We start from the raw sequence: 20,163 nt of genomic DNA, 5'->3' as shown, positions 1-20,163 counted from the left end.
AGATTTAGCAAATGTTAACATTGCCATGATTGCTTCTCTTTTCTTCTTTTTTTTCTTTTTCTTTTTCTTAGAAATAAAATGATTCAGGTACAGCAGGGAGTCGGCAAAGTACAGCTCACAGGCCAAATCCCAACTGTTTTGATATAGCCCACCACCTGTTTTTGTATGACCTGCGAGCTAAGAATAGCATTTACATTTTTCAAGGCTTGAAACAAAAATCAAAAGAGGAGTAATGTTTTATAATGTGAAAATTACAGGAAATTCAAATTTCCGTGTCCATAAGTAAAGTTTGTTGGAACACAGCCACCGCACTTACTCATATTGTCCGTGGCTGTTTTCATGCTACCTTGAGAGAGGTAAGTAGTGGAAACAAACCTAGAATATTTCATAGAATATATGAAAAAAAAAATGTGCTGACCCCTGAGATATAGCTAACGCCTCCTACACTCTCCTCAGGAGTAACCAGCCTCCTGAAGGCGGTGCATGTCCTGCCCACATGTGCTTTTACACTTTTACTACATTTGCAAATGCTTCAAAATGTGTAGTATTGCCTTGTGAGTTTCAAAAGTGGGTAGAGAGAAATTGCACACAGTGAAGAAGAGTGAACGCGTGTCTGCACGCTGGGACCTCCTTACGATCCTGAATTCTAGCAGCACAGAGTAAATGCCGGCTCTCTGCCGGGCCTGGAATAGGCCCTGCGGCTACAGAGGCGCAGGAGAAAACTCAGGAGTAAAAATGGAGAAGGTGACACTTCAGGCTAAAGTTCCTAGAAATCCTCAGAAAGCAAAGGAGCGAAAAGAGACTCAGGGATGAGACAATGCTTCAGACCAGGTAGTTAATCCTTGGAGTGACCAGGAAACCCAGAGTTTGGGGAAGGTTTTTGAAAGGGAGGCGCATGTCAGGATGAGGAATAGGAAGTATGGACGGTCAAAGGCAATTGTTAAGGGGATCAAGCAGAGGGGCGTAGAGAAGAGCGGGTGACAGTGCCTACAGATGCTGAAAAGTATGCATCAGTTACACTGGATTGTTATTTATGAGGCTGGTCAGGGGCCAGGCAGTGAACACTCATGCTGTCCTCTTGTTTTTTTGTTTGTTTGTTTTTTATTTTTGCCTGCCTCGGGTCTTGGTTGCAGCATGCAGGCTCTCTAGTTGTGGCTCTCATGCTCAGTAGTTGTAGCGAGCAGGCTTAGTTGCCCCGAGGCATGTGGGATCTTAGTTCCCAGACCAGGTATCGAATCTGTGTCCCCTGCATTGCAAGGCAGATTCTTAACCACTGGACCACCAGGGAAGTCATCATGCTGTCCTTTTGGAGAGGCGCTACTCAGGATCTTGGGACACAGCTGGGAGGCACATCTTCTCGGCGCTTCCCACCCACCTCCTGAGAACCAGCAGCCTTTCCCCTCCACGTCCCCTCTGAGGTGCTGTTGTGTCCCCACCAAATGCTCTATGTTGAGGACTCACAGGGCGGGGACCCCAGCCTCCACAGTCATTTCTATGCCTCTCTCCCAGCGGACCCCATTCCTGAAAGAGTGGGCAACCTCCACTGACTGTGAACCACGTCCCAAACTCAAAGATGAACTCTGATCCCGATTCCTTTTGAGAGATAACAGGTTATCGCAGTTCCATAGGTTCAAGACGACTTCCCTTCCCCACACCCAACACCATGGGACCAAAACATACGGTCAAGCGAGGCATCCCTCATCTCTTTCTGCTGTGTAGCAGGGCTGGGATGGCCCTTGGAGATGTAGAGAGAGGCCAAGGGCAGGGAGGACAAAGCCTCCTGGGGGACTTGGGACCCATTATGCTCTCACTTATCTCTCCACGGAGGTGCTTTTTCATCCTAGGGCAGCCCTTTGATTCCGAGATCGATTCAGAGATCGCCAGGCTTGAATTCTGCCTTCCGCGTTTCCTAGCTGTGTGGTCATGGTCCTTTCAGTTGATGTTTCTGAACTTCATTTTCTTCCTGTTAAATCTGGAGCTGAAGTTTCCTACCTCAGGATAAAAATACACATACGGTGCAGTCCCTATCTCTCTCAGATCTGTTTCTCCGCATTTCCAGGTGGGCCATTTTTATTATGTATCCATATCCAGTTGTTCTAGCGCTAAATTTGTTGAAAAAACTGTCTTTTCCACCATCAATGTACGTTTGTACTTTTTTCCAAAAATCGATTGACCATGTGTGTGTAGGACTATCTCTGGACCCTTTATTCTGTTCCATTGATCTATATGTCTATCCTTAGGCTAATATCACACTGTCTTGATTACTTTAGTTATATTTCAAGACCATAAGGTATGTCTTGAAACCAAGTAATGTAAATCCCCAAATCTGTTTCTTCCTTGTCCAGATTGTTTGGCTCTTCTAGATCCTTTGCTTTGCCATCTAAATTTGAAATTGAGCCTTTCAGTGACTTTAAAATGCCTGCTAGGATTTTGATTAGGATTGCATTGAATCTATAGATCAGTTTGGGGAGAAATGCCATCTGAACAAGACCAAGTCTTCCCAATTCTTGAACGTGGTGTATTTCTCCATTTATTTAGATTTTCTTTAATATCTCTCAGCAATATTTTTAAAATAAATTTTATTTATTTATTTATTTATTGGCTGCATTGGGTCTTCATTGCTGCTCATGGGCTTTCTCTAGTTGTGACGAGAGGGGGCTACTCTTCATTGCGGTGCACAGGCTCGAGGTGGCTTCTCTTGTTGCGGAGCACGGGCTCTAGGCACGTGGGCTTCAGTAGTTGAGGCACATGGGCTCAATAGTTGTGGCTCATGGGCTTAGTTGCTCCAAGGCATGTGGGATCTTCCTGGAGCAGGGATGGAACCTGTATCCCCTGCATTGGCAGGCGGATTCTTAACCCCTGCACCACCTAGGAAGTCCCTCAGCAATATATTTTTTTTAATGATAAATGAGTCTTTCCTTAAAGAGTGTTTAAATTTATTTATTTGGTTGTGTTGGGTCTTTGTTGCTGTGCACAGGTTTTCTCCTGTTGCAGCAAGTGGGGGTGACTCTTCGTTGCAGTGCACAGGCTCCTCATTGTGGTGGCTTCTCTTGTTGCAGAGCATAGGCTCTAGGTGTGCAGGCTTCAGTAGTTGTGGCATTCAGGTTCAGTAGTTGTGGCTTATGGCTCTAGAGCGAAGGCTCAGTAGTTGTGGCATATGGGCTTAGTTGCTCCACGGCATGTGGGCTCTTCCGGGACCAAGGATCGAAACTGTGCCTCCTGCACTGGCAGGGAGATTCTTAACCACAGCTCCACCAGGGAAGTCCCAGCAATATTTTTTTAGTTATTAGTTTTGTACTTGTTTTTATTAAATTTATTCCTAAGTATTTTTGATACTCTGTTAATTACTATGAAGGGTGGGGATTTTACCCTACTTTCCGACCAGCAACCTACCCTGGTAGAGTTTCTTGGGTGCTGGCAGAAGACATGAGACTCATGGGTCAGAGACAAAGGGCTCTACAACTCATGGCCTGTAGATGACCTTTATGCTTGCATCAATTTTCTTTGCCTCTGAGTTCCTAGGGCAGTCACAGTTGTTTTTGTAGAAGGTAAAATGATCGGCTCTTTTGTTTTTCCAAATTATAACTTCATGTTCCTTATAGGACCTGATATACAATCTATGAGTCAACTGTTCCTCACGTTAAAAATTACACAAAGAGCTGAAATGCAGTTTGCTTTAGTATTAAATCATTACATTATAAACTTGGAGATTACTTATTTATTTATTGAAATATAGTTGATTTACAATGTTGTGTTAGTTTCTGCTGTACAGCAAAGTAATTCAGCTATACATATATACCTGTTGTTTTTCATATTCTTTTCCGTTTATGGTTTGTTATTGAATATAGTTCCCTGTGCTATACAGTAAAACCTTGTTATTTAGAGGTAATTTAAAATTTGAATTCCAAGTCATCAAATACAGAAAGGTAAAGAGAGTTTTAAAGTTATATGTAAAAAATCAATATGTACACACTTAAAACTTTATGCCCATTTTAATTTATTGGAAAACTATACGCCTGTTATATAGCCATGTTGTTCTAATATAATAACATAATTTTTAAACAAACACTAAGTCCTGAGGTGGAATTTTGGGGTAAAAAGAAATCGTTTATATTTTCTGAATGAAATGAAAAATAGAGTGAATTTAATTCTATACCTGAATATTTAGGGTTTGATAATCATGGTTCCCTCTGGAGTGCTATCATTAGAGCTTATATACTCTAAAGAAGTTTTAGTAATGTATTTAGTATCTATACCAAGGATAAATACACAGGGTGTGGAGTGACTATCAAAAGATAAATATTCTCTATGTGGAGCTATGAAAACATCTCTAAACTGTATTATAAAATCATCAAGAAAGGTATCACATACTTTTGCAGTTTTCACACCCTTTTATATATGTTCGTTGATAACAAGTGTGTTGTGGAGAAAGAAAGAAGTTTACATTATGTAGGATGATGAATATTATGTTTCCGAAAGGCGGCTTCTTTTAAGGCAGTCATAGATTTGAAAAAGGAGCCCTGAAGGACCTTGAGAGTCCACAGTCCTAGATTAGCCAATGGTGTGATGTCACTACCCCTCCATTTTTCTAGAATAAGTTGAGCCTGGATCAGTGGGTGTATTGGCTTCCTATTGCTACTGGAACAAATTAGCGCAAATTTAGTGTCTTAGAACACACAGACGTCTTACCTTACAGTTCTCAGGGTCAGAAGTCTGAGATCAGTTTCCCTGGGCTTGAAGCAAAGTATCGGCAGGACTGCATTCTCCGTGGAGGCTCTAGGGGAGAATCAGTTTCCTTGCCCCTTCCAGCTTCTAGAATCTGCCCCTGTTCCTTGACCCTTGGCTCCACCTCGCTCCCACCTCTGCTTGCATCACCACGTCACCTTCCCTGTCTTCTCTGACCCTCCTGTCTCTCTCTTGTAAGGACTCGTGGTTACATTGATTCCTCCCAAGTAATCCAAGGTAATCTCCCCATCTTGAGATCCTTAATCATGTCTTCGAAGTGCCTTTGCCACGGAAGATAACATATTCACGGGTTCTAGGATCAGGACGTGGTCTCTTTGGGGGCCATTATTCCGCCTACCACAGGCAGGTAAGGTTTAGTAACCTCTAAGGACCCCCTCTCCTCCTTGTCCCAAAGATGGATGGCCAAAGGCTGAATTGGAAAAAGTGTGTGGGAGACCTACCAATGTATCCGTGCAATATTTTAGCAAACTCACTCTTCATTTGGCTAACTGTGAAGAGCAGATAAGAACAGTACAGGTGTGCTACACACACACACACACACACACACACACACACACACACACACACACACACACAGTGGCATCAGCTGGACTGCCGTATCTGAAAAGTCCTAACAATCTGAAGACTCCATGACCTGCTGCCGTGGTAATCTTACCTTTGGCTCTTCCTGCAGTTCATCCGGCCACTCCTGCGGTGGAGGGAGGTTGAGGGTGCTGGAGGCTTGGGCGGGGTGGAGAGGTCAGGACACCAGTTCATCGGCAGCTCCAGGCTTCATTCCCTCACCCACAAGTTTGTTTCTAAATCTATTTTTTGAACTTTCCTGATCCACTTTCTCTAACTGGTCATTTGGGCTGCTGTTGATTTCAAAGTCATTTGTTTGGTTTTCTGATTTTGTTTTCCTCTTGCTTCTTTTTCCTCTTCAGATGTATTCAGAGGGTACAATTTGTACTGAATCATCACACCACTTATTTCTATTTTAATTTTACTATTAATTTTTGGAAGGCTGAATTCTTTTTCTTTTTTAAAAAATAAATTTATTTATTTATTTATTGAGGCTGCTTTGGGTGTTCATTGCTGTGCACAGGCTTTCTTTCTCTAGTTGCAGCGAGCAGGGGCTGCTCTTCATTGCGGTGCCCGGGCTTCTCAGTGTGGTGGCTTCTCTTGTGGAGCACGGGCTCTGGGCGCGTGGGCTTCAGTAGTTGTGGCGTGCCGGCTCAGTAGTTGTGGCTCACAGGCTCTAGGGCGTAGGTTCAGTAGTTGTGGTGCACAGTTGCTCGGTGGCACGTGGGATCTTCCCGGACCAGGGATCGAGCCCGTCTCCCCCACATTGGCAGGTGGATTCTTAACCACTGTGCCATCAGAGAAGTCCCTGAATTATTTTTCATTCAGTAAGTGGTACAGCTCCCACCCACAGCCTGTCTCATTCTCCAACGAGAACCTCTGATACTAAGTTTTTGAGTGCTGTTCATGATATTTTTCTGTGTAAATGCAGATGCATACAAACAGAAAGTAAAACACCATATGAGTTTAATCACGTAGACAGCAAATGTATTTCAGTCTAAAGAGCCCATGGTAAGCCTTCTCAGTGATGTTTATATTTCTGTGCCTCTTGTCTCTAGGCTGCTGGCCACTCTCTCTACTCAGGTAACACTGGTTATGAATACATTTCTGCAGTTAGTTTCTTGGGATGGAAAATCTCAATTGCTTACACACAGATATGATTCCATGTATTTCAAATAGGCTCTTTATTAACTTTTTATTTTGAAATTTTTACAGATGTGTAGGCAGTTGCAAAACATATACAGAGAGGCTTCCGTGCATCCTTCATCCGGTTTCTCCTGATGGTTACATCTCATGTAACTAATATAATGCCCTCTAGCCAAAGACCCACCAGGAACATACCTCCAGCGGAACAAGTTGGGTTTATTATTTATTGCAGTGATGGAGAGCACACATTGTGGGGAAACCGCAGGACATCTCAGTGAGAGTGTGATAGAGAGAACCTACTCTAGGATTTGGGCTTTGATTGGGTGATTTGGGGGATACCTAAGGAAGTGGGGTTCACTCTGATTGGCTGCTCTCAGAAAGCAGGGGCAGTTCTGTGATGGATTGTCTCAAATCTTATCTCCAGGAGAGGTGGCAACACGAGGACAAAGCTGTCATTGGTAAAGAAGCAGCAGACAGTCATTTTTTGCCAAGGTGGGGGGATGTTTGGTATTTTGTGGGTGGCACGGTGACCTGGCTTTTGTCAGTGGTTTAGACAAAATAATAAAGTGGCCTTGTTTTGTGGTAACCTTGTCATGGTAAGTTGGTATCCTGTGAGGTTGTTTATGTCCAAGAGGAGAATAATATGGCAGAGCTGTGGATGCCAGGTCAGCTTCCAGATGTCCGTGTCTGCTTTCCTCCTTCCTCTCTCATGTTTTGTGCACATTGGTACGATGTATGTGGCTAACTCTGTGCCGTTTTAGCACGTGTAGGTTCGTGTAACCACCACTGCAGTCAAGACACACGACCATTCTGTCACGACGAAGATCTCCCTCCTGCGCTGCCCTTTGTGGTTACACCCGCCTACCTGCTCCCCACCACCCCTGACCTCTGGCAACCACAGATCTGTTTTGTATCTCTATGACTTTATCACTTTGAGAATGCCATGTAAATGGGATCGTGTGTCATGTGACCTTTTGACATTGTCTTTTTTCACCAAGCGTGATGGCTTGGAAATTCATCCAAATTGTTGTGTATTTCAATAGTACATTCCTTTTTCTTTGCTGAGTAGTATTCTGGGGCGTGTATATTAGTTTCCTATTGCTGCCATAACAAGTTAAAATTTAGCAGCTTCGGTAACACAGATTTGTCATCTTACCATTCTATAGGTCAGAAGTCTAGTCAGGTCTTGAGGGACTAAAATCAAGGTATTAGTAGGTTGCATTGCTTTCTGAAGGCTCTAGGGAGAACTCCATTTCATTGCCCATTCCTTGTTGGCAGAATTCAGTTCCCTGTTGTTGTAGGACTGAGGTTCCTATTTTCTTGCTGGCTGTCAGCTGAGGGATGCTCCCAGTTTCTAAATAGAGGTCACCCATGTTTCTTGGTTCGTGACCCCATTCTTCCATCATTCCTCTCATGCTTAGAATCTCTCTTGTCTCTTCTTGCATCATTGAATCCCTCAGACCCATCCTTCTGCCTTCCTTTTGCACATTTAAGATTATCCCCATCTGGAAATCCAGGATACACTTTCATCTCAAAGTCCTTAACCTTAATCACATTTGCAGAGTTCCTTCTGCCATATAAAATATCTTCACAGGTTCTGGGAATTAGGGTAGACTTCTTTGGAGGGAACATTATTCTGCCTGTGGATGTACCACGGAACATTATTCTGCCTGTGGATGTCCACATGCTGTGGATGTACCATGGTTTAACCATTCACCTATTGAAGGATACTTTGGTTATTTCCAGTTTTTGGCTGTTACACATAAAGCTGTTGTGAACATTCTTGTTAAAAAAGAAGTATAAGTGGATTGCACTCCTTTTTCCTTTTGCAACGTACTTTTTTCACTCAACCTCTTATTTCCGAGTTTGATTCATGCCGATCTTATAGAACTGGGTCCTTTGTAGGGGTCCGATGTGTTCCTTGTACACATGGGCCCCTGGAGTCCTACCCCATTGCACCGAATGACTGTCCCAAGGAGTCATCCACTGGCATCCATTCCCCTATTGGTGGACATTTAGGCTGCTTTTCACATTCTGCTACTACAAATAGTGCTGCAGTAGACATCTCTGTGCAGATCTCCATGTGCAAGTCTGAAGCATTTTTTCTAGACCGGACATGTAGGAGGGGAATTTCCGGTCTTAGAGTGTATATGTGTGTGTCAGTTTCAACTAGCTCTTTTCTAATTGTTCTCAAATTCTTCTCCCCCCACCAGCAGTGATGAAAGACTTCCCCACATCCCTGACAGCATTTGGGGTCATTGTTCTTTTTCATTTTTTGCCTCTCTGAAAGGTGTGAAATGACATCTGGTAGTTTTAATTTGCATCTTCCTGATCGCTGTTGAGGTCCAGCACACACATACACCCCCGCCTTGCACCTCTTCTTTCTATAGTGCTGACTTCTTTTCTCCCGCTGCCGGTATTAGAGGTTGTTGCCTCGACCTGTTTTTAAGCATTAAGATCGGGGCAGTGCAACCCGACAACTGAAATTTGGTGTCTTGTCTGAAATTACAGGATGTTCCTCAGGCCTTCGTGTTTCCATGGGAACAAGTAACAGTCATCCTTCATGATTAGGAGGTATCCATGGCAACCAAGCCAGCAGCATTTGAATGAAACCAATTTTATTTATTTATTTATTTTTGCAAACACATGAAGGTTAAAATGTATTTCTCTGACTAGGGCTTCCAAGAGTAGGAAGGCAGCCTGGTCTGCCTGGTAAAACAGACTCTTTTGACCTCCTAGTGGAAAGGGGATGCAGGATCAGCTGGTCTTGTGACCTGATTTTGAAGACTGGAAGTGCGGGAGGTCACACGGAGGTCACACAGTGAGTCTGAGCTGAGCAAGACGCCTGAACCAGCGCTCTGAGGTCTGGAGGAGACGGGGAGGTCGGCTGGTTCGCCCTTCCTGGGGTCTGTCGCCGGGGATGCCCCCTTCATCCTGCAGGATGTTAGCGAACTCATTCAACGTCTCTGGGGTCCTGCTCATACCAGCTGTGCTGCTTGGAGCTGGGGCGAGGGACGTGAGCCCAAGCCTCCCAGTGTCTGCTTCCTCAAATTAGAAAAGCCTTGCTACTAAGTCAAAGGCCAAAGGCAGCTGTGTTTTTAGAGGCAGAGTTAGAACTCAGGGGATCAGCTTTCTGCCTTCCTTGCCTTTGTAAAATAAAGAGGGTTTTTTTTTTCCTTTCTTTCTTTTTTTTTTTTTTTTTAAGGTGGTGGGGAATAGAGACAGCCCCTGCTCTTACTCCCTGACTCACTGGATAGATGATAACTCATGAGCTCAGGGACGGAAAGGAGCTGGCCTGGAGTCACACAGCAGAGTCCGGGTTAAGTCCAGTCTCCTAGTCCCAGCCTCCTCCCCCTACCCCAGGCTTCAGGCACCCTTGGCCATCTCTGAGCCCCTCTAAGCACGGGTTTGGTGGGGAAAGTGTCAGCATATGCTCTTGCTTCTTACCTGGGGGAACTTTACAGGAAATCACTTTTGCCTCTCAGGACCTCAATTTATTCATCTGGAAACTGGAGCTCCCCATAGCTGTCCAAGTTGTTAGGTGGGGATTATATTTCATTGTGTCTCCATGGGGGCAGTATTGCCCCTCCGTGGACAAAAAAATTGATTCTAGGAAGGTGAAAAAATCTCACTCTTTTTCTGTATCAAGCCTAATATACATACAGTGCGAAAAGACACTTACTGTCTTTCTGTGGTATTAGAATTTTGTTGAGGGAGAGACTAGGAAATTAAAAAGACTCCTTAGGGGGAATGAACAAAAGGTAGAGAAACACTGGTCCGTACCCCAGCGATCCATGTGGTCATTATTACTAACTTTGTGTCTGGAGCTGGTGTCGGCTGCTGGCTCCTGTGGGGAGCTGTTTGGGGTGCTGGGTCAGGAGGGAGCCTGGCCTGACTCAGACTCTGCGCCTGTGGTTCAGCGTGACCCCCGGGCACGTCACAGCTTCCCATCTGTGTGGAAAGGGGTTCCCGCCAGCTCTGTGAGTGGGGCCTGGTTCTCAGGCAGCCGAGATCCCGCCTGGTGGATCCGTAGGGGTCCCGCGGGAAGCAGATGGCACTTACACCAGGATGATGTCAGGGGTGGTTGGGTGTGGGGAACAACGAAGAGGAGTGCAGGACCCCAGAGCTAGTGGCAGCTGGGGCTGGTCCCCTGAGGCTAGAAGGAGGGGAGGGGAGCATGGTGACTGGGAGGTGAGAGCCCAGGGGATGGGGTCATCCTGATGGTAGTGGGGAGCTTCGGTGGAGGGAGGCAACCAGTCCAGGCGGCCCTCCTCCCTCCCCTGATCTCCCCCAGGGGCTCCCCACTGGCCAAACCCCATGGAGCCAGAGAGCCCAGAAGCTGGGTTGGTGTGGTCTACACGGGTTGGCTCCCTGGAACAGGAGGCGGGTTGGAGAAGGATGGAGAATGGAACTGGGGCCAAGTGGAAGCTGTCTAGAAAGGTACCTAGGTTCCTCTTCCTCTGGAGCGCAGGAGGGAGAGTGGACTCCTACCCACCCTACCCTGCAGCTCCCTTGCTGGATTTCTGCCTTCTGACGCAGATGAGAGAGAGCCTGGGCTTTGTTTTTTTTTTAATTTTGAGTTTATTTGAGCAAAAATCAGTTTGAATTGTGCAGTGCCAAACTGGAAGTGGTTAGAAATGCTCCCCAGGGCATCTGAATTGAAGTTTACGGCTACTGTGGGAGCACCCATGAGGGTCTTTGCTATCTATCTACTGGGTTAGGAGCTAGTGGATAAGTTCCTTTCCTCTCATCTCAGCTTCCTCATCTACAAGATGGTGGTTGGACCGTGCAACCTCTGAGTGCCCCCTGGCTCAGACCCAGCAGGCAATGGCCGTGTTCTGCAGAGGTTGTAGGGACATCAGTCTTGATCTTAGAGGAGAGGCAGCCTCGCTTGGCTCCTGTGTCCTACCAGGTGCCTCTGTGTGTCTCTTGCCTGGAGGTGTGAGGGCCCACCTGCCCAGGAAGGGACAGGGAAGGTATGGCCAGGTGTGTGTGTGTGTGTGTCAGAGGCTGAGGGCAGTGCCTCACACCTGGGTGGGCACAGTGGTTAGTTCTGGAAGGCCCCCAGGTAGAGGTGACAGGAGGTGCTGGGGGTGGGAGGAGAGATGAAGGCAGACGAGGGGGCACAGGAAGAGATTGCTCGGGGAAATCTCCGAAAAAAGTGGGTCTCCCCTAGTGTGTGACTAGCAGAGACCGTGGTGGGGGAGGGCAGTGAGGAAAGGTCAAAGTAGGAAGCACCACGAGGGAAGCAGAGGCCCTAAGACCTGGTGGTCACTGGGCCGAAGAGGAAGCTCTTCTAGAAGAGGTGGCCCCAGGCCTGCCTGATGGGCAGCTGGGCCTGAACCCATCCCCGAGGTCTCAAAGTGGCTCTGCCTGCTTGCCCACCGGCCAGGGCTCAGCGCTGGCCTGCCCTAGTGGGTGAGGGGCTCAGTTCTGTCCCTCCACACTCCTGAGGACCTGTGTGCATGGAGAAAACGGACCGGAAAGTGTAGCACGGCCCCCGATAGCCCAGTCTGCCTTCTGGGAAAGCCTGTTCCTCATGGTCTGTCCTGTGTGTGTGCACACGTCCACACGTCCACTCGTGCACATGTATCCGGGGATGGATCCGGGCCGGTACACGTTGGAGTGTCTGCATGGACATGAACATGTGTGTGTGTTTTCTGGGCACGCGCCTCTGACTCTGCACCCTGTTGTGTTCGCAGGTACCAGGGAAATCTCCATCCAGTCCTTTTTCTTCCTTCTGAGTCAACAGGTCTTTCCCAAGCACCCCCCACGCACCAGCCTCCGTGCAGGGCGCTGGGGATGTGGAGATACAGCCGGCGTAGGCCTGGGCATTGAGTTCCACCGTCAAGCAGAGGACACACACACACACACGCCCACACACGTACACACAGTGTGTGTGCAAAGTGAGAACGTTGACAGGCTACCCTGGCGTGGCTGTTGCTATAGGAGCCGTAAGGGGGCTGAGAGCTGGGGGTGGAGGAGGTTACCCATGGGTTTCCTCCAGGGTGTGCTGGATGGGCCAGGCTGGGAGGAGCAGGAATGGGAGGGGGGGCTTTTGTGGGGACCACAGCCCGAGCACTGGAAAAGAGGTGGCCAGTGCCAAGCCTGGTGTGGGGGAGCCTGGTGGGGAAGTGGCCAGATGGACTGACCTGGCTATTTAAGTAGCTATGCTCCGGCTGTGGCTAAGAGTTTTCAATGAGCTGTCACCATTTAAAAGTCAGAATATTTCATATTAAAAAAAAAACAGATTTCCAGGTCCTCCTGAACCGTGGGAAGCTTTGGCTGCACCGGGCCCCCCATTGCTATGCTGAATTAACCAGCTGGAGCTGAGCAGCTGGCCGCTACCCTTGACGCCGTTACCTGCCTGGCCCTTGCACCCCTCTCAAGTTTAAAGCCTCAGGAAGAGACTGTTGTAACTGGAAGCTAGAAATCATAGAGTCTCATGTTTGAAGGGACTGCTTGTATACCTCCAGTAACAGGGAGCTCATTACCACACATCACAAGATGTGCGTCTTGAAGTGCGGGTTTTAGGAGACCTTTTTAAAAAAAGATTGTGGTAAATATATATGAAATATATACATGACATTTACCATTTAAATCATTTTAAAGTGTACAGCTCGGTGGTATTAGGTACATTTATAACGTTGTGCAACCATCACCACTGTCCGTTTCTAAATCTTTCCCATCACTCCAAATAGAAACCCTGTACCATTAAGCAGTAACTTCCCAAGCCCCCCTGTCCTCAGTTCCTGGTGACCTCTAATCTATTTTCTGTCTCTATGAATTTGCCTATTCTGCATATTTTGTACAAGAGGAATTATACAAATTTGTCCTTTTGTGTCTGGCTTATGTAGTGACACAAGCATGTTTTCAAGTTTCATCCAGATGGCAGCATTAATCAGAACTTTTCATTCTTTTTTTAAAAAATATATTTATTTATTTATTTTGGCTGCGTTGGGTCTTCCTTGCTGCGCATGGGCTTTCTCTAGTTGTGGCTAGCAAAGGCTACTCTTCATTGCGGTGGCTTCTCTTGTTGTGGAGCATGGGCTCTAGGCACATGGGCTTCAGTAGTTGCAGCACGTGGGCTCAGTAGTTGTGGCTTGTGGGCTCTAGAGCGCAGGCTCTGTAGTTGTGGCACACGGGCTTAGTTGCTCCATGGCATGTGGCGTCTTCCCGGACCAGGGCTCGAACCCGTGTCCCCTGCGTTGGCACGGGGATTCTTAACCACTGCACCACCAGAGAAGTCCCAAACTTTCATTCTTTTCATGATGGAATTCCCTTCCATTGTATGGAGCTACCACACTGTGTTTATCCATTCATCTGTTGATGGACACTGGGGTGCTTTTACCTTTCTGGCTAGTGTGAGTAATGCTGCCATGGACATTTGCATACAAGTATTTTCCTGTGTCCCTGTTTTCAGTGCTTTGGGGTATAGGAGTGGAATTGCTGGATCATGTGGCCATTCTGTCTTTAACTTTTTGGGGAACCGCTAAACTGTTTTCCACAGTGGTTGGACCATTTTATGGGAACCAGTGGTGTATTGTCCTGGCCTTGGCGAGAGTAACAGGAGGGGCTGACCGGGTGGCCTAGATTGCCTGTGCTCACCCTCTCTCTCCCTCTCTTGACAGAGTCGCCCCAAGAAAGGCCGGGCTCCCGGCGCAGCCTGCCCGGCAGCCTCTCGGAGAAGAGCCCCAGCATGGAGCCCTCAGCGGCAGCGCCGTTCCGGGTCACGGTAACTATCTCTGCGTCACCATCGCCACCTGGCCTGGGGTGCTGCTCTGCGACCCCGCGGCCCCCCTTCCTGGAGCCTCACGGACCGGGAGAGCACCCAGCCTCCCTTGTTCTAGGTATCCGATCGCTCAGCTGCTCCCCTCTGTGTGGCTCAGCCCCGCCCCGGGGGGCCACATGGGGGTCCCATCCTTCGAGGGAGGGGGCAGGCGGAGGACAGACAGCCCTGCGGGCCATGGGGCCCAGAGCCGAGCTGGCCTGGGAAGAGAGAGGCTAGTGTTCGGGCGGATAAACACACCCTCACGCATGCGCGCGCACACCACGCTTCCTTAGAACGTGCACTTTTTGTTTCCACATTTTAATATCTCTCATGTTTCAGCCCATGGCGTGGCGTAATTTAATTGCTGTGTTTTTTCTTTCTTGGTGGCACATAAAATAATGCTGTATCTTACAGCCGTTGATGTCTTGGAATCAACAAAGGACAGTGTATATATCTCAGCTATTGATTATAGTAATCCCACCAGGCACATACTCTTTTATTTCAAACCTAAACGACTTAATGGAAACAGAATCCAGTGACCCTTGACAGCAGCCTCTTCGTGTCCCCCTGTGTCCCCGCCATCCTTCCACACACCTGCAGTTTTACATCCCTTCACGGCCCCATTCAGCGCATTACCCTGTGCCCCTCTGTCCATGTTCTGCCAGCCGCTGGAGAAGTAGACACGTTCTCTTCCCCCGGGAGCTCACAGTCTGTAGGGGAGGTGGCTATTGGATCATTTGTTCATCCATTCATTCATTCGTTCAGCCATTTTTTATGGGGCGCCTGCTGTGTGCCAGGTACCATTCTTGGTGCTGAGTGGGAGGAACTGGCCAAGGGAATACCAGGTAGATAAAGCCCTTGACCTTACGAACTGACATTCTTGTGTTGGAGCTATGTGCTGTGAAGGAGAAAAGTAGACTGCTGTGATAGGGAAAATAAGGAGGGTTTCCTTGAGGTGGTGTGGTTGGGAAGTGATAGTTGAGCTGAAGTCCAAGGGATGAGGAGCTCGCCCTCTGGGGATCAGGGGAAAGAGGGTTTTGATGGAGGGAACACAGAAGGTACAGGCCTGGCTGTCGCTGTATGGCGTGATATGGGGGTTCCAGGTGAGCTGGGAGTGGGCTGGGAAAGGTGTCCCCCGGGAGCTGACTTTTGAACTGGGTCTTGAAGGGCCCTTAGAAATTGAGCAGGCAGGGACAGAAAGAGGGAGTTCCAGGTAGGGCATTCCAGTGGTTGCAAAGGCATGGGGGCAGCTGTGGAAGCACACTAGAAATGGATGTGTTTGTGAAATGGTGAAATGCTTGGTGGGGCTGGAGTTGAGGGGTCTGGAGGTCAGGGTAGGAGGTGAGGCTGGGAAGATGGGCCAGGTCTGGGTCAGGTGGAGCCTCAAGTCCTCAGCTAAGGGGATGGGGCTTTCCCCAGGGCCACTGATTCTCCCACTTGTCTGTGTGTCATAAAAATGCTCTCAAAATGGATTCTTGGGCCCCCTCAAGAGTTCAGCGCAGTGGGCCAGGAGCAGAGCCTGGACATCTGAATTTTTAACAAGCTCATGTAAGAGGTAGTTCTGAGCCCCAGGCTCTGGGTCAGATCAGCCTCCAGGCAGTGAGGAGGAGAAGAACACCTGTGCTGAGGAAGGATTCCCGGTCACCTCCCTGGGTGAGACCAGGGCCCTTGGGAGATGGTTTCCAGCTGTGGGGAGGTCCAGGAGGCTGGCACCTGGGAGACCCTGATTGAATCAGCTGGAGCAGAGGCCAAGTCCTGCCCTCCCTGGACCCCCAGGGCCATGGCTGCCAGGGCTGAGCCTTCAGGATGTCTTAGGGAACGATGACTAATCATAATGTAGCCCCTGTACTATGCTCACAGTTTTACCTATTCAACCTCTTTTAATCCTTGAGATAACCCTGAAGCTGATACTTTTACCACCCCATTTTACAGATGAGAAAACTGAAGCTCAGAGAGGTGAAGTCTCTCACCTGAACTCCAAGTGCTCATCATGGTGGCGTCAAGATTTGAACCCAGGTTTCCCTCACCCTAGTGTGCAAGCATGCTACACCCTCTGACTGGACTGAAACTAGAGGAGGGGGACCGTTCCCCACACCCTCCCAGGACCCCCTCAGTATCACTTTTTACCCTCTTCCCTTTCTTTTGCTGCTCTGATAGGTGTATCATCACACCTTGAGATTGCTATACTTTGCAGCTCTTTAATTGCCAGCTAGGCTTGGCTTTTTTCCTGTCATGTCATCTTCATTTTGATTCCTGGTGTGGAAACCACCTGTGGCTCAAAGCCAGAACCAGAGCCAGCCTTCTGAGCCACCAGGCCCCTGGACTCACAGTCCTGCGAGATTAGTATCTGCAGGATGGAAAGCATGTTCAGCCCTCATTTTACCCACTTCCCACAGCAACCCTGGGGGAGGTACGATTAGTGTCCACATGTCACAGATGAGGGAACAGAGGCTCAGAGAGGTGACGTTGTTTGCCTGGTGTCACACAGCTCCTGAGTGACAGAGCCAGGCATGGTTACCAGGACTGCTGGGCATTTACTTTTCGTGTCCTTTTGCTTGGCACCTTGGTCCTTTTCTGTGTACAGCCGTTAAGGAAAGGGGTGTGAGTCGAGTTGCTATCCTGGGCTGGTGCTCGGAGCTGGGGGAGCTAGGGAGCTCAGAGCGGGGGATCTGGGTTTAAATCCCGGCTCTTCCATGACCTGTGTGACCTCGTTAGTCACTCAACCTGCCTGACCCACGTGTGCTCTCAGTAAAGTATGGAAAGACTGACCTTCCTTGAAGGACTTGGTGGACCCTTATGTGTACACACCAGTCCAGGTCTGACCCACGGCAGATGCTTAGCCCAGGAAATCCACCCTTATCATCTGAATTGCGTTTCCTCTTTTGGCTCCAGAGCAGTAAAGATCCGGGGAGGGTCGGGGTGGAGGGGGAAGGTCAGAAGTGCCCCTGTCCTGGGCCTTAGGGACAGACTTGACACAGACCCTGGGCAGGACCAGAAGCACACACTCTCCCCTGCAGCCCAAACTCGCACTCACCCTCGTGTGCTCCCACAAGCCACATGCTCACATGCTCGCTGACTGCTGTGCTGTGCAGCCCCACCGAGGGAACCCGGGGAACATGGATTTGCCTGGAGGAGGCAGGGGAGATGCCACAGGATGTACTTGAGTAACTGTCATCTTCGCTGCCATTTCAAACCAGGGTGTTGAGATGTCACCACCTCTCACAGTGGTGCCCCTTGGCGATGATGTAGTTTAATGGAGAATCCCATCGAGGTCTGTAGGACTCACTCTGTCCACCTTCTTCATGCACACTGAGGCCCGGGAGGGGCTAGACTTGACCAGGTCACCACCCAGCTGGGAACGCTTCTGTGTCTGGGCTGTTTGCACCCCCACGTGCAGCCCTTACCCTTCTGTGAGTCAGCCTGGGACCGCAGTCACCCCACAGGGCATCAGAGGCTCAGTGCTGGTCCTACCTGTACCTCTTGGAGACCATGTGACCCTGGGAGAGCTTCAGTTTACCCTTCCGTAAAATGGGGGGAGTGGACTTTGAGGTTTGAGCATACAGTAGCCGCTTAAACATTTTGATACAGTAACTAAGGGAAAGAGCTGTAAAGTCAGCAGACCTGGGGCTGAGCCTCACGCCAGCTCTGTGACCTGGGTAAGATATGGAACCTTTTTCCAACCTGGCACAACTTCCTTCTACCTACAGGTGGAGTTGGAGGGTGGGGGAGTGCTTCCCCGGGGTCACTCGGTGCTAGGATGCTAGCAGGCTAGGATGCTAGGTGTGCCCTGAGAACCGTGGGGGTCCTGGATGAGGGCAGGATGGGGAAGGAACTGGGAGCAGGTGACCAAAGGGACCTCCCACCTATCTCTGGCCTTCAGCTTTTGGGCTTTAAAGAGATGGCGAAGCTGAGATTCGAAGCCAGGTCTGTCTTCTCTGCAGCCAGCAGGGAATCCTGGAAGTGAGAGAGGGTCAGAGGTGGGGGAGGCAGGCAGACAGCAAGCTGGGGGCCTGGATCTGCACAGACTGTTGGGCTGGTTTCAGGGGCTCTGCATGGACCCATCCCCCTTCCTGAAGCCCAGGGACTCCTAACAGCAGCACGCTGTCCCTTCTCACCTGCCACCTCATGTTTGAGGAATTCATGGTCTGATTTGGGACGTTAAGAAGATGGTGACTCTTACCGGTCTCCTCATGCATCCCCTCAGCCCTCCGCCCTCCCCAGACCTAACCTCCTCTGGTGTGGGCTAGGTTCTTCTTTCCTCCTTCCTCTGCCCCCATCCCCTCCCATCGACCTTGAGGAAAGCTGGCAGGGCCTGGGTGTGGGAGGTGGCAGAGGCTCTGGGAAACTTGACAGCCAATTGATTCTTCCTCGGGAAGTTGAAAGTGAAGAGTTGTGTTTGAAGGTTTAGCTGAAATTAGGTCTCAGGGCTATTTTTTGCGAGTTGGAGAAGGAGAAGTGTCAGGGAGGGAAGGCCCAGGGGGCTGGCGGAAGCTGCAGATAAACTCAGTACCAGTTGATTGCAGATGTTTCTAGAAGCAGGTCTCAGTTCCTTTCAACCACCCACTTTTACTGGATGGTCAATTGTGTGCACCCTAAGTGGTCCCGAAGCTGTGAGGAGGTGTGCCTGGGGTGCTGTGAGAGCCCAGAACATGGGGCAGTTACCTCTGGCTGGAGAGGGTAGGGAAGAATTCCCAGAGGAGGATCTTTGGGGCTGGGCTTTGAGGGATGTGTAGGAGTTTGTCAGGAACAAAGGGAGAAGAGTATTCCAGTTAGTATTCCTAACTAAATAGGAACAAGCCAACGGCCCTATGTGGTTAGATGATGTTGAATGAGTGGAAGACATGATGGAGAGGAGCCTGGAGAGAAAAGTGAGTGGGTGAAGCCTTTGGCCTTTCCCCTATAGAACGCAGTAGTCAGAGGGGATGATGAGTGAGAGTGGAGCGGGCAGGAGATCTCTGGGATGTGGGCTTTAGGTTTCTCCAGCTGCTCACCCCTCCTCCTTTTCCTGTTGCTTTCCCAAACGCTCCCCACATTTCAACTATCTTTCTATCTCTGTCACATCCACAGAAACAGCTACATGACCACAAACATGCAGGACTGTGGGTGACCCCCTCAACACCACTGTGGAAATGCTGTTGGAAATTAACTGATCCAACCCTTCCTTCTCCAGAGGAGGAACTGAGGCTCAGAGAGGGGAGAGTCCTTTCCTAAGGTCACACAGCATGTCTGGAGCAGGGCCTGGAATTGAGCCCAGGTCTCTCCATTCCTGTCCTGGGCTCTCTATGCCTTGCTCCCTCCTGCCCTCCTTTCCCTGCAGCTGAGCCCTTATCTCCGCCCCCATCATGCTTCCTGGGAGGAGGGGGCGGAAGGGAATGGACATTTGTGGGTCTGACTACCCCTGATGTCCCATCAGCACACTGCCACTCCTAGCCTGCCTCTCTGCCCCCATTAGTGCCCCTTGTCAGCTAAGGCCACTTCCACTGGGGCATAAGGGTGGCGGACAGAAAAGCTGGTCAGGCTCCCAGATCACACGAGCCAGCTCTGTCTCTGCACAGATGGGGAAACTGAGGCCCAGAGAAGGTAGGTTTGCCTGGAATACCTGCTGGGCCTCCCTCTACCACTCCAGGCAGCTTCTGCACATCCCAGATGCACACTTACATGGGACATGTCTATGTCTGTGGCCCACAGGCTGGTTGAGGGATGTCAGCCATGCAGCGTGGCCAGCTGGCAGGCAGGAGTGCTGGACCCGGACTTCCTCGTAGTACCAGGAATTTGCCTGTGAGGCCGATGTCCTTTGCTCTGTTGAGCCCAGTGAGCTGGAATCTCCCACCCAGTGCCTGGCCATTGTTCCGCAAATGAGAAGGTTGTGGGGAGAGCAAGCCCCGTAGCCTCAGCCCTCCTCCTCCCCTGCCTTTCATGGAGCCTAATGGTTATTAAAT

General features: G+C 49.2%; 1 protein-coding gene across 6 annotated transcripts in view; it reads left to right on the top strand.

Moving 5' to 3' along the window:
- The window catches only part of DAB2IP (DAB2 interacting protein), a 171,129-nt gene that overhangs the window by 54,266 nt on the left and 96,700 nt on the right, over nucleotides 1–20,163 (top strand). For all 6 annotated transcript variants that reach the window (XM_057721017.1, XM_057721016.1, XM_057721012.1 and 3 more), the window contains exon 2: nucleotides 14,085–14,188. In XM_057721017.1, the coding sequence (XP_057577000.1) occupies nucleotides 14,085–14,188 (104 nt within the window). The remainder of the gene's footprint in view (nucleotides 1–14,084; nucleotides 14,189–20,163) is intronic.

The sequence above is a fragment of the Hippopotamus amphibius genome, chromosome 2, assembly GCF_030028045.1.
Source record: "Hippopotamus amphibius kiboko isolate mHipAmp2 chromosome 2, mHipAmp2.hap2, whole genome shotgun sequence".
Lineage (NCBI taxonomy): Eukaryota > Metazoa > Chordata > Mammalia > Artiodactyla > Hippopotamidae > Hippopotamus > Hippopotamus amphibius.
This window is presented reverse-complemented; position numbering and strand designations above follow the sequence as displayed.